The sequence below is a fragment of the Corythoichthys intestinalis genome, chromosome 5, assembly GCF_030265065.1.
Source record: "Corythoichthys intestinalis isolate RoL2023-P3 chromosome 5, ASM3026506v1, whole genome shotgun sequence".
Taxonomy (NCBI): Eukaryota; Metazoa; Chordata; class Actinopteri; order Syngnathiformes; family Syngnathidae; genus Corythoichthys; species Corythoichthys intestinalis.
In genome coordinates, this window is record NC_080399.1 from 16,123,888 (window position 1) to 16,136,201 (window position 12,314).

General features: G+C 40.8%; 1 protein-coding gene across 9 annotated transcripts in view; it reads right to left on the reverse strand.

The window, feature by feature from the left end:
• Positions 1 to 391: 391 nt before the first annotated feature.
• Positions 392 to 12,314, reverse strand: part of LOC130916538 (ankyrin repeat domain-containing protein 26-like) — a 40,239-nt gene continuing 28,316 nt past the window's right edge. For 7 of the 9 annotated variants that reach the window (XM_057837333.1, XM_057837334.1, XM_057837328.1 and 4 more), the window contains 10 exons: positions 10,108 to 10,260; positions 9,127 to 9,302; positions 8,954 to 9,047; positions 7,122 to 7,199; positions 6,888 to 7,022; positions 6,694 to 6,806; positions 5,012 to 5,084; positions 4,648 to 4,902; positions 3,909 to 3,954; positions 392 to 3,829 (listed from right to left, as the gene is read on the reverse strand). In XM_057837333.1, the coding sequence (XP_057693316.1) occupies positions 3,732 to 3,829; positions 3,909 to 3,954; positions 4,648 to 4,902; positions 5,012 to 5,084; positions 6,694 to 6,806; positions 6,888 to 7,022; positions 7,122 to 7,199; positions 8,954 to 9,047; positions 9,127 to 9,302; positions 10,108 to 10,260 (1,221 nt within the window). In that variant the 3' untranslated portion in view covers positions 392 to 3,731. Of the gene's footprint in view, positions 3,830 to 3,908; positions 3,955 to 4,647; positions 4,903 to 5,011; positions 5,085 to 6,693; positions 6,807 to 6,887; positions 7,023 to 7,121; positions 7,200 to 8,953; positions 9,048 to 9,126; positions 9,303 to 10,093; positions 10,261 to 12,314 lie in introns of all 9 variants that reach the window. The other 2 variants (XR_009063304.1, XM_057837335.1) reach the window with 2 other exon arrangements.

Sequence of the window (12,314 nt, forward strand, 5' to 3'; positions counted from 1 at the left end):
AGGCGACAAAACGTTTGTCTTGCCCAAAATTTTACTCCGATTTCTTGAAATAAGACAAATTGCTGAAAGTAAGCTTAATAGACCTATTTTTAGCTAAAAGTATATTTAATCTTGAAAAAAAGCTTGTTTGTCAGAAATGTTCTTAATCCAAGAATAGATATTGTTCAAAACATTATTTGAAAGCAAATTTTCTTGATTTAGGTGAAAAATAACCATCTTTTAGATGTATGGGAACAAATAATAATATCTAATAAAAGTGGAATAATCTGATGTATTAATCTGTTCACTAGTCTTTAACACTCAAAACAAGATTGAGAATATTATTCGACTAGATTCAAGAAAAATTGTTAAGAAGCTATAAATTTGCAGTGTGAAAGTGAGTATAAGTCAATCAAGAATTATTTTGCATTGATCATTTAGCCTATAAATTAATTAGATTTATATTCGTGAGAAATGTAGCCCTGACCCCCGTTCACCCTGTTCTGTTTGGTCTTATGCTGCATTCCAGAAAAGTGGGAAGTCGGAGTTTTCCGACCTCCGACGAGGAAAATATCATTGGAACGGCAGTCGAACTGGGAGGTCCAAGTCGCGAAGTCGGAGAAAAAATATCTACCCCGACTTCCAAGTTGTTTCAATCTGATGTCACTGGACAAAATGGCGATGCCCGTGGAAACACAACAGACCGTGAATGGTAAAACATAATTTACACGATTATAAAAATATAATATCACTGCGCTTGTGCAAAATAAAAAGAACTCTTCTCTTTGACTTCAAGTGCAGTGTGTGTTATTGTGTGTCTGTCAATGAACACGTATTTTGTGCCCGGGCTAGACACTCTGCGGTAGGATGGCTACTGGTAGTCAGACAACTTTTATCAGTTAAATAGAGACTCAGACAACACATTGATGACACAATAATGAAGTTAAATAATAAAATGTTCTCACAGTGAATTAGCTTGATGAATTTTCAGATGATTTTTAAATTGACTTTCAGTGAGGATGTAACGAAAGAGGGCAGTTTACAGTGTGTGCTATTTACATCAGCCGCCGTTTTTCCTCCACTATTTGATTGCTTGCGAGAAGGCAGGTTTGCTGTAGGTCAAGATGCCTTTTGATAAACATAATAAAAAAAAACTTTTTGCTATCAGCCATCTTTGCGGTTTAAATTCGCTTGGAACCAATGGCGTAGGTTTGCATAGGGACAGTAGGGACAAAACACTACCAACTTTTCAGGATGCTCAAATTGTCCCCACCAACTTTTGAGCAACCTTACAGTATTTGCGTTATATAATGATTTTATGTCATTTAGATTGTCTTCCCCTATGTTTTAATTGTTGTAATTGACCCCACCATTATTCAGTGAATTATTTTCATTATATGCAGACTTACAACCCCAACAAACACACAGACATTAGATATCAAGGATATTAGAAGTTTATTTTCCACCCAGTAGCAGCCAGTGTAAGAAATGTAAAAAGACATCATTGTTGTAGAAGTAGGGAACACACCACTAATTTTGCTACTGAAGTCTGACCTGCATCAGTTAGCATAACATTAAACTGTTTGAACTTGCTAACCTGCAAAACTCGAGTAGGAAGGTTCTTAGAAAGAAGGGTCCTCCTGTATATGTTTTCTACTGTTAACGTTAAATTAACTGTGAGAAATGTAGTGAACCAAGGTCTACCCTCTTCTCCCGAATTTTACTTTTTATTTTCTTTATGTGGTCTTAAAGCAGCCCACAGGAGCTTTCTTTTTTTTGTTTTTTTTGTTCAGTTTGGCTGTGCTTGTGGACAAAAGCAGTAGTGTTTTACCTGAAGTGTTAAGGCAAGGTAGGCAAAGTTGACTTAGACCAAAATGCGAGCCGTAAAGAGATGAAGTGGTATTTATTGTACAAGGACAAAGTGTTGAGCGGCTGGTGGGTTGAATGATCAATGGCTGTGGCTGTGGCGGCTTTGATGGGTGGGTGTCCTGATGGCAAAAAACAGAATTAGTTAAAAGTTCAAAGACAAGAGTCACAAACTACAAGCTTAGTTGGCCGATGTACCAATGGTGACTGGCAGAATCATCTGGCACCTGCTTGCTGTCCAGGATGATCCTTATGAGCAGTGTTGATTGATGATGAGCTGCAGGTGCGCTCCAGGTGAGCCACGATTGGAGTGATTCCAGACATCAAAAGCAGGAAGTGTTATACCAATAAAAGCCAGCAGAGGAAAGTGTGGGCAAGGACCACCACATGAAGGACATCCATTTTTATTTATTTTTTTGTTATTCCTTGACAAAGAAGTTTTTCAGTTTTATTTATTTAATTTCTTTATTTAGACAATGTTGAGTGGTCTTAAGACAAATGTTGATTTATTTATTATTTTATTTTTTTTTCAATTCCTGGATTGTTAAGAGATGATTACCAAGCTTGTATTTATTTTGTATGTTAATATAATTTAAGTTCAAATAATGCAATTTAAATATGCTCTTAAAATCCGGACATTTTTTCTGGAAGTTTTAAATATGTTTCTTTAGTAGTTTTTGAAAACAAAGGTTTGAATTGAACAGTGTGGGCTGAACCAATACACATGAAAGTTAGTATAAATGAATAGATTTATTTTGCATTGATCATTATGAATGTCCCGTCCCCAGCAAAAAGTGTACATGCAGGTTATACTGTTATATCGTCCCTACCATTGTTGAGACCAAACCTACGCCCTTGCTTGGAACGCTTTGAGGTCGGAACTGGTACCATCCAAGTGGGATAAATCTGACTTACCACTTCTCTGGAATGCAGCATTATTAAAGGCCCGTCCCCAGCAAAAAGTGAACATGCAGGTTATTGCTATATCGTCCCTACCAATATTGAGATCAAACCTACGCCCTTGAAAAGGGGGGTTCAAAGATTTATAGCTGCCACAAGGGTGCTGTAGTCATAAAGAGGGAGTTGTGGGATTAATCTCATTGCTATATAGAAAATACAATAATTTCAAACTTCTATATTGCACTCTTTTATTTTAACTGCTCTTTGTGTTTTCTTGATAACAAATGCTCACACAGTTACAATATTTTTTTTTTCATTCATCATGGCTATTCTGCACTATGCCTTTTGCCAAGACATTCGATTCAACATTTTGTCACAGGGAAAACAGGTGTGAATCAGAGGTAAGCTGTGTGAGTCTGCTCGTTTGGGCCACCTATCCTAAGCCACATCTACTAGTACACTATCCAACTATTTGTGGGATCAGCAGGAATAAACTCTAAAGTGAGTCTCAAGGATTGAATTAGAATTTGTAAATGTATCATTCATTTTCATTCAACAACACTCATCATCCAACATTGTTGAATCAGGAATGTGCATGCCCATTTCTTAACAAGTTGAGTGGCATTCATTGAAACGCTTCTTTTGAGTAGCCTTTTTTAAACCAGGCACTGGAGAGGTAAGGGGAGCTTTTCCTCCAATTTAGGACAAAACACCATTCAATATTGTTCACCATGTTGGATGTTTTTGAGGCAAAACCCTGAACTGGTAGAGTAAGCCCTGCTCTATTCCCTCAGATGAAAGCAAAGATTAACTGCAAAGACTCTGATGTTAATGACCGATTAAAAGAATCACTTATGTTCATTCGTGAATTAACTTGAAGTTAACTTGTTACCTTGCCTAGCCATAACCCCATAATCTACTAATTTCAGTCCAAATTAGCTTTGAATGGCATTCCCAAACATCTCCTTGTTCTTGCTCAAAACTGGTTACACCTCACGGTTTTTCTTCAGGGCAGTCACGTACTGCTGCCGTGCCTTAGTTACAGGTGACACACATGTCAGAGCCATGTCCAGTTTCACAGAGGCTGAGGACAGAGGACGCACCCTGATTACACATTTTGTACTGCAGTCATCAGTGGTGGCGTGCTTCATCGATGTACTCACAATTGCCTAACTCTCTTGACATGGCTATGTCCAGGTCTTGCCGCATCTGCAGAGATACACCACAACGGAATGAATGGTGAAGGCCAAATACTAAATGTTAACTACTGGAATAGCATAAAAAGATTTTGGATTGAATTCATTCATCTCTCTTCATTAAAGTGACAAAATTACACAACAATAGAGAACATGTTTTCATTGTAATACAGTTGCAATACTGACAAGGTAGTGACCCAACTTTTGGGATACTCCAATCTAACACAACGATAAATGTGACAGATGGGTAAACAAATAACATCTGTTTAAGTGCTATAACATTTAAAGCCATAAATATTTGAACACACATATCTATACTCAAGTAGGGCAGAGGAATTCACCAAAATTTCATCGTGATTTTTACATTTGCTGCCCTCATGTCATGAAATCATCACAGGTGATAAAAAGAACGTTATGAGATATGAGTGGTTATAGACCAGATTAACCTTGTATCTCAAGGTACCACTGTAACACTGTAAAGGATCTTGATTCATTAAACAATACGGTATTCATGATTATTCATCAGGAGAAACTGGGCCGGGAATTATTTAATGTCAAATAGAACAAAAAAATACACTACCAGTCAAAGGTTTGGACATTCTTTCTCCTGCTGGTTAAAGAGAAACCACCTGAAAATTTTTTACTGGTGGTGCCCTCTGTGTGCATACCAGCTACAAAAAAAATAACGGTAATTGTGAACACTAACCTTGGCTAGGTAGTCCTGCACACTGTAGCTGGGCCCTTCACTCACAGGGTTGAAGGATTTTGGGCAGTGGCATCGATATTGGTAGCCTAGAGGATTGGCTGCTAAACCCATGAAGCCTCCATCCAAAGTGGGTGCTTGGGTCCGTCTCAGATTAAGCAGGTCGTCCTCCAGCTGCTTCTTACTTCTTTCCAACTGGTTAAACGAGAACTGCTCCCTCTCCAGCTCTGCCTGGAGTTCATGTACCTGCTGATTTAACTAAAAAAAAAAAGACAATGTAATTTGAAGGTCATTCACACCCTGATGACGGACACTACCATAGCCTAGTGCAGGTTTTCAATTAAAAGCTATGAAATAAGGGACAAACCTTTTCTCTTTCAGCTACACTAAATTGTTGCTCCTGTAGTTTCTTCTTAGCAGCTTTAAGGAGAGTTTGTAACCTAAATGCGGGAAGTAAATACAGATTACCGTACTCAATCAATGAAATACATACAGGTATACACTCACCGGCCACTTTATTAGGTACACCATGCTAGTAACAGGTTGGACCCGCTTTTGCCTTCAGAACTGCCTCAATTCTTCGTGGCATAGATTCAATAAGGTGCTGGAAGCATTTCTCAGAGAGTTTGGTCCATATTGACATGATGGCATCACAGAGTTGGTGATTTGAGTGACTTTGATTGTTGGTTGTTGGTGGTTGTTGTTGATTGTTGTTGGTGCCAGAAGGGCTGGTCTGACTATTTCATAAACTGCTGATCTACTGGGATTTTCACGCACAACCATCTCTAGGGTTTGCAGAGAATGGTCCGAAAAAGAAAAAATATCCAGTGAGCGGTGGTTCTGTGGACGGAAATGCCTTGTTGATGCCAGAGGTCAGAGGAGAATGGCCAGACTGGTTCGAGCTGATAGAAAGGCAACAGTGACTCAAATAACCACCCGTTACAACCAAGGTAGGCAGAAGAGCATCTCTGAACGCACAGTACGTCGAACTTTGAGGCAGATTGGCTACAGCAACAGAAGACCACGCCAGGTGCCACTCTTTTCAGTTAAGAACAGGAAACTGGGGCAACAATTTGCACAAGCTCATCAAAATTGGGCAATAGAAGATTGGAAAAACATTGCCTGGTCTGATGAGTCTCAATTTCTGCTGCGACATTCGGATGGTAGGGTCAGATTTGGCGTCAACAACATGAAAACATGGATCCATCCTGCCTTGTATCAACGGTTCAGGCTGGTGGTGGTGGTGTAATGGTGTGGGGAATATTTTCTTGGCACTCTTTGGGCCCCTTGGTACCAACTGAGCATCGTTGGAACGCCACAGTCTACCTGAGTATTGTTGCTGACCTTGTCCATCCCTTTATGACCACAATGTACCCAACTTCTGATGGCTACTTTCAGCAGGATAATGCGCCATGTCATAAAGCTGGAATCATCTCAAGACTGGTTTCTTGAACATGACAATGAGTTCACTGTACTCAAATGGCCTCCACAGTCACCAGATCTCAATCCAATAGAGCATCTTTGGGACGTGGTGGAACGGGAGATTCGCATCATGGATGTGCAGCCGACAAATCTGCACCAACTGTGTGATGCCATCATGTCAATATGGACCAAACTCTCTGAGGAATGCTTCCAGCACCTTATTGGATCTATGCCACGAAGAATTGAGGCAGTTCTGAAGGCAAAAGGGGGTCCAACCCGTTACTAGCATGGTGTACCTAATAAAGTGGCCGGTGAGTGTATGCCTGAAATGTCCTGTGGTTAACCTTTTTGAAAACAGTAAAAGGGTTAAACAAAAAAATTGGGCAACGGCAATACAAACAAAACTAATCGCCCCATCGCACTTTGAGAATGTTAAAAATCCATCCCTTCAACGATTCATTGCTGTATTTCCACTGTATTTCTATTTAAATTAAACATATATGTCTAGTAAGTACTGCATTGCTAACATGTTGTGTCCACACAAAGAGTAAAAGGGTTTGGTGTGTGTCATAATAGAAGTATTTCTACCAGAAGTCTGACAAATAGGAGGAATAGCTTTGCAATTACCTGTAAATTTCCCTTTGAAGGTCTGAATTTCTCTTCATCTCTTGTTCCAGACGACATTCAGCAGCCTTTTTATGCTCCGCTAACTCCTCCCATTTCTTCTTTTCTGTGTCCACCTAAAGAAAAATTTGTTACAACTTTGCCACCAATCAAATAAAAAATGAATTGTATGATATTTGATTCCGTTTCATCATCACCAGTGTGTGCATCATATCTTTCTCCTTTTCGAGCTCTGCTAAACGCAATCCTAACTTAGAACGGTTCTTTAACTCCTCCTCCCACATGAATTGAGTATCCTGGGCATTGTTAGACAATGCGCTATGCTTTTGCACCTGAAAAAAAGACCATGACAACAGCGAAGGAAAATAATTTCATTTAACACTTGCATTTCACAGCTTTTCTTGTTCAAGATGGGTAACAACACAACTCACCTCCCTGTTAAGTTGGTCTTCTAATGTAAGCTTCCTACTTTGAAGATTTGTCACCAAGTCCTCCAGTTGAACTCTCATCTATGGAAATTGTGTTTAAGTATTATACAATAAAACTGAGGGGGAAAAAAATCAATTTTGAAAGTCGAATAATTGTTTAGACACATTGCTGGCCTAAAAATGGTCCGAACCCTCTTTTTTTTAGCTGTTCATAGCAAAGTCTCATAGATATTTAAATGCTTTTATTACCAAAAAAATGAAAAAAACAATGTTCTCTTTGTCTTGTTCTTTAATTAGATAAGAGAATACAGTAAATATCTCAATTTAGATTAATTTTCATTAATATTTTTTATTAAATAAACAAAAAGGGGAAAACGGTAAAGTGGACCAGCTCGACACCCTCGGCAGGATCCTCGAGGGTGCATAGGAGTTCGCTCAACCAGTCTACATGTGTTTTGCGGATTTGGAGAAGGCATTCGACTGTGTGCCTCGGGGAGTCCTGTGGTGGGAGCTCCGGGAGTATGGGGTACCGAGCCCCTTGGTAAGGTCTGTTCGGTTCATGTACGACCGGTGTCAGAGTTTGGTCCGCATTGCCGGCAGTAAGTTGAGTTCGTTCCCAGTCAGGGCTGGACTCTGCCATGGCTGGCCTTTGTCACCGATTCTGTTCATAATTTTTATGGACAAAATTTCTAGGTGTAGCCAAAGCATTGAGGGGGTCCGGTTTGTGGCCTCAGCATTGTATCTCTGCTTTTTGCAGATGATGTGATGCTGTTGGCTTCATCAACCTTTGACCTTCCACTCTCACTGGAGCAGTTCGCAGCCGAGTTTGAAGCGGTTGGGATGAAGACCAGCACTTCCAAATCCGAGACCATGGTCCTCAGCCAGAAAAGGGTGGCGTGCCCTCTTCGGGTCGGGGATGAGATCCTGCCCCAAGTGGAGGAGTTCAAGTATCTTGGGATCTTGTTCACGAGTGAGGGTAGGAGGGAGCAAGAGATCGACAGGCGGATTGGTGCAGGTCCGTAGTGGTGAAGAAGGGAGTTGAGCCGAAAGGCAAAACTCTTGATTTACCAGTCGATCAACATTCCTATCCTCACCTGTGGTCAAGAGCTGTGGGTCGTGACCGAAAGAACAAGATCCCTGATACAAGCGGCTGAAATGAGTTTCCTCCGCAGGGTGTCCGGGCTCTCCCTTAGAGATAGGGTGAGAAGCTCGGTCATTCAGGAGGGACTCGGGTGTCGAGCTGCTACTCCTCCACGTTGAGAGGAGCCAGTTAAGGTGGCTTGGGCATCTGGTCCGGATGCCTCCTGGACGCCTCCCTGGAGAGGTGTTCCAGGCACGTCCCACCGGCGGGAGGCCCCGGGGACGACCCAGGACACGCTGGAGAAACCATGTCTCTCGGCTGTTCTGGGAACACCTTGGGATCCAGCGGGAGGGGCTGGGGAGAGGGAAGACTGGGCTTCTCTACTAAAGCTGCTGCCCCCGCGACCTGAACCTGGATTAAGCAGCAGATGATGGATGGATGGAAAACACAATAATAAAAAAATAAAGATTTTCACTTCATTTATTGAGATTTTGGGAAAAAAATAATAAAAGGGGAGAAACTAAATATTCAGATTTCTTTAGCTTTATCTTTAAGAACTTCAGAAATATTATTTTAATTTAATTTTAGCAACAAAAAAACTACAAAATGGCATGTGGGCCATATTTGGTTGCCTGGCCTGACACCTGTGCTGTATATAATTGTTCATGCAAGGCTTTAACAGTAATTACGAAAGAAGTGACATCCTGCTGTGGGTGGTTACAGTGAGAAGACAAAGCATGCTTCAAAGACTCACCCTTGCGTCCTCCTCAGCCGCCCTTTGAAGTGCTCCAAATTTGTTAGAATGTTGCTTTGCAGCAGCCTCCAACCTGATATTGTCAAGTTCCAACCTGAAGTGACAACCATTGGCATATGTTGGGTCAAAATAAAAATGTGAGAATGGAGGTGCGTTTTTTTAGTCTGAGTTACCGTCGCATATCCTCCTCAAGCTGTTTGGCAACGTTATTGGAGGCGTCCACAGCAGCCTGAGCATCCTTATTTTTTCGCGCAGCAAAACTCAGTTCTCGTTCCCTTTCATCCAAAATACTTGCTCGCTCATTTATTAGTTTCTCAGCTTGGATGCATTGAGTGTCTTTTTCATGCAGCTAAATGACAGCAGATGCCATATTAGCAAGAATTTGTAGTGTTTTTTTCTCCTTACAATATTTTAGCTATTTGTATTTGTATTAATCTCTTGACTTAAGATTTAAATAGCTTATTCGGAGTGTCCCTTTCATGCATCTTATCAGAAGGGTTAGGACGAACTGCTTGTATATATGACCATGTTCCTGTGTGTACCATGATACGATGTGTGAATAAACTGAACTGACTCTAAACTCATGAATGTACTTCTAATCATTTTTTTCCCTGTTTATAATTAAATATATTTTTTTACTTTCTGGGCTGGTCTTGTTTTGGTTTTTACCTCACAATAAACTTGATCAACACATACATGGTTTGTTTTTAACAAATACAAACAGAATCTCACACAGCTATGCTAAATGGTATACCAAAAAACAACAAGTGCTGACATTGTCATTATCATGACCGAGCCTTTCTGCAACCGACCAATCAGAAAACGGAATTGTCACATATGACATCATATCATGCGTAAAAGCCTGCGTCTGGCCAATGAACTTCACTCTCTCTCAGGTAAACGCGGGAATAAATTCAGTGAAAGTGTTGTCATGCAATACTTTTATCTGTACTGGTATATAGTAGATGCATTAGTGTAGACGGCTTCAGTTAATACAGAACTAAACAGAAGCAGAATTTATAGATGATTTGGTTAGGAAGTGATTTTTTTTTTTCCCTTGTAGTCACTTGCAAGAATCATGATTTTTTTTTTCTTTAAACATAACGTGAAACTGACACATTCAGAAGTAACTAACCTTACCATTTATCTTTTACCTTTGTTTTCAGCTTGTCAACATCTCTGAGGAGCCGAGTTTTCTCTTCCTCATAATCACTCCGATACCGTGCGTGGAATTCCAAAGAAGCTTCACATTTCGATAGCTTCTTTAAAGAGTCATCTAATTCCTGCTGCAGCTGCTTTAGATGAGCCTGTGCCCCAAAAACAAAATCCAGACAAATTGTTAAAAATTGCATTTGGAATTTTAGGTGAAACTGGGATTTGCTGTCACAATTTTTTTTCACTCTTTTATGAATATCTTCCTATCAAAATGGCTTAGAAAATTGGCATCTTTTTCATTAATTTTTTATTTATTTATTTTTTTTTTACAATGTTTCTTAAACAAAGCAGAACATACATTTTTCAGGTTATTATGAAAAAACAAGGACTCATTGCACTCAAGAATCCATTTAGCGCTATTCGACACAAAAAATAAATTGAGTGCAGAATTGAACATCAGCATCTTGTCTGATAGCTATTCACGATCTGAAACACAGTGATGACACATCTGTGACCTCCAAATATGCATAGTTGGTTTAAAGTGCCTGTGACAGCATGAAAAAAAATCTCAAATAGCATTAAGTGAATTATAAAATCATATTTAGAGAGGATTTGACACAATTTGGCAAAGCGCAGATGACGAGAAATTAAATCTGGCGTTTAGCCCCTGCCTGTCATTATAGTGCTTTAGCGTCCCCAACTGGAGGATGACATGGGCAGGGTCGCGATTTCAACTGATTCGCGATTCAGCCCATTGAAGGGAAATTATTCAGAACAAGGAAAATGCGACGAAGAGAGCAGCAAAATGTCATTGTTTCAATCTGTTTACTCCAATGTTTTCACAGGATATTCTTTTTATGTGAGTATTTTTCCCTACTTGCTAAATAACTGGTATGGTCATGACAAATAACAGTCTTGTGTTAAATGGAATATGAAATAATAAAAATTCATTTATTCAGTACGACATGGCAAAATTATTCGATTATGGTCGAAACTGTCGACTTTTTGCACATCCCGAACGATAATTTATGCCACCGTAATTAGTCCGGATTTTGTCATTTCCCTGCCCCGGCTTCGGAGAGCATAAACAAACCAGGTGGCGTGGCAGGTAGCCGATATGATAACCCGAACCGAGGTCAGAGTCTTTTTCTCGCCTTTTAAAGCGAAAAATCACACAAAACTACCCCAGATCATGTCACATGGCAGCGGGGTTGTCGATTGTCTTCACCGCTCGGCAGTAAGCGGTGAGCAAGTTACAACTCGTTGTTCCCGTGCTGCGGGCAGGAGAGCTCGTTTGCCGGGGAAGCAGCTGGAGTATGACCACAGGACAAACTGGCTGACATCGGAGGAGCGCGTAGCTGCCTGAGCAAAACCCGAGGATAGTGTTCTATTGCCGGGCACGTGAAGAGGGCAGAGCGGGCTGGAAGTCTGAACAATATGGAGAACCCCATGAGCATAAACTGAGTATAGCGCCCTCCCAGCGGGCACGGAAGAGGACCAAGGTGGGTGTGTGACAAGCCGCCGGTCGTCAGCCAAGTGGCATTCTCGGTGGACAAGGAGCATTGTCAGCCACAAAATGTAAGCCATCTCTGTATTAAAATGTGTGCCATGATCCCAGTATTTGACATAATACAAAACACAATGTTTACTCATTTCCTCGTAAGTTTAATGGTCCCGCGGTTGTCGGACTTGTTTTGGACAATCTCGGGGTGAACGGGAACTTTTTGAAACCCAAATAGGATCACATGTCTCTCCCTGGTGCAGCAATAAAACCCTGCAGCACATTTGGCTGGCGTGATGTGAAAAATAAACGAATTAATCCGCAAAATTAGCTGAATTCGCAGTCCATCCGCATGCTATAAAGCAATGCTGTATTGCAGGGGTAGCCAACTACGGTCCTCGAGGGCCCCTATCCAGTTTGTTTTCCATGTCTCCCTCCTTTAAAACACCTGAATCAAATGATCAGCTCATCAGTAAGCTCTGCAGGAGCCTGATCACGATCCTGATTATTTGAGTCAGGTGTGTTGGAGGAGGGAGACATGGAAAACAAGCTGGATACGGGCCCTCGAGGACCGGAGTTGGTTAACCCTGTTGTATTGTGAGATGCTGGCCCGTGTGATGTCACAACTGCATGCGTTCTCAACCCGTGATTGGAGCCGAAAGTCACTCATTTTCATGGCGCAGGATTAAAAAAACTGAATAAAGA